Source organism: Mesitornis unicolor, unplaced genomic scaffold (assembly GCF_000695765.1).
Source record: "Mesitornis unicolor isolate BGI_N332 unplaced genomic scaffold, ASM69576v1 scaffold21769, whole genome shotgun sequence".
Taxonomy (NCBI): domain Eukaryota; kingdom Metazoa; phylum Chordata; class Aves; order Mesitornithiformes; family Mesitornithidae; genus Mesitornis; species Mesitornis unicolor.
In genome coordinates, this window is record NW_010208225.1 from 29,155 (window position 1) to 29,356 (window position 202).

At 67.8% G+C, this 202-nt stretch overlaps 1 protein-coding gene across 1 annotated transcript in view; it reads right to left on the reverse strand.

Annotated features, from left to right (window-relative positions):
- The window catches only part of LIPA (lipase A, lysosomal acid, cholesterol esterase), a 12,477-nt gene extending 12,349 nt beyond the window's left edge, over window positions 1–128 (reverse strand). Inside the window, exon 1 of the mRNA XM_010192428.1 lies at window positions 24–128. Within this exon, the coding sequence (XP_010190730.1) occupies window positions 24–128 (105 nt within the window). The remainder of the gene's footprint in view (window positions 1–23) is intronic.
- Between the last annotated feature and the right edge of the window lie 74 nt (window positions 129–202).

The window sequence follows — 202 nt, forward strand, 5'->3', positions numbered from 1 at the left end:
CCCCTCCCCGCCGCGCCACTCACGATGTTCATGTTCGTTTCAGGGTCCACATTTCTCTTCCCTCTGACCAGTGCGCCCGAAACTGCGATGCTCTGCAGCAGGAAAGCGGCGACCACCAGGCCCCGCATCCTGGTGCCGTGGGAACGGGGCAGGAGGCCTCAGCTGGCCGCGGCGAAGCAGGACCTGGCGCTGGGGCGGCAGC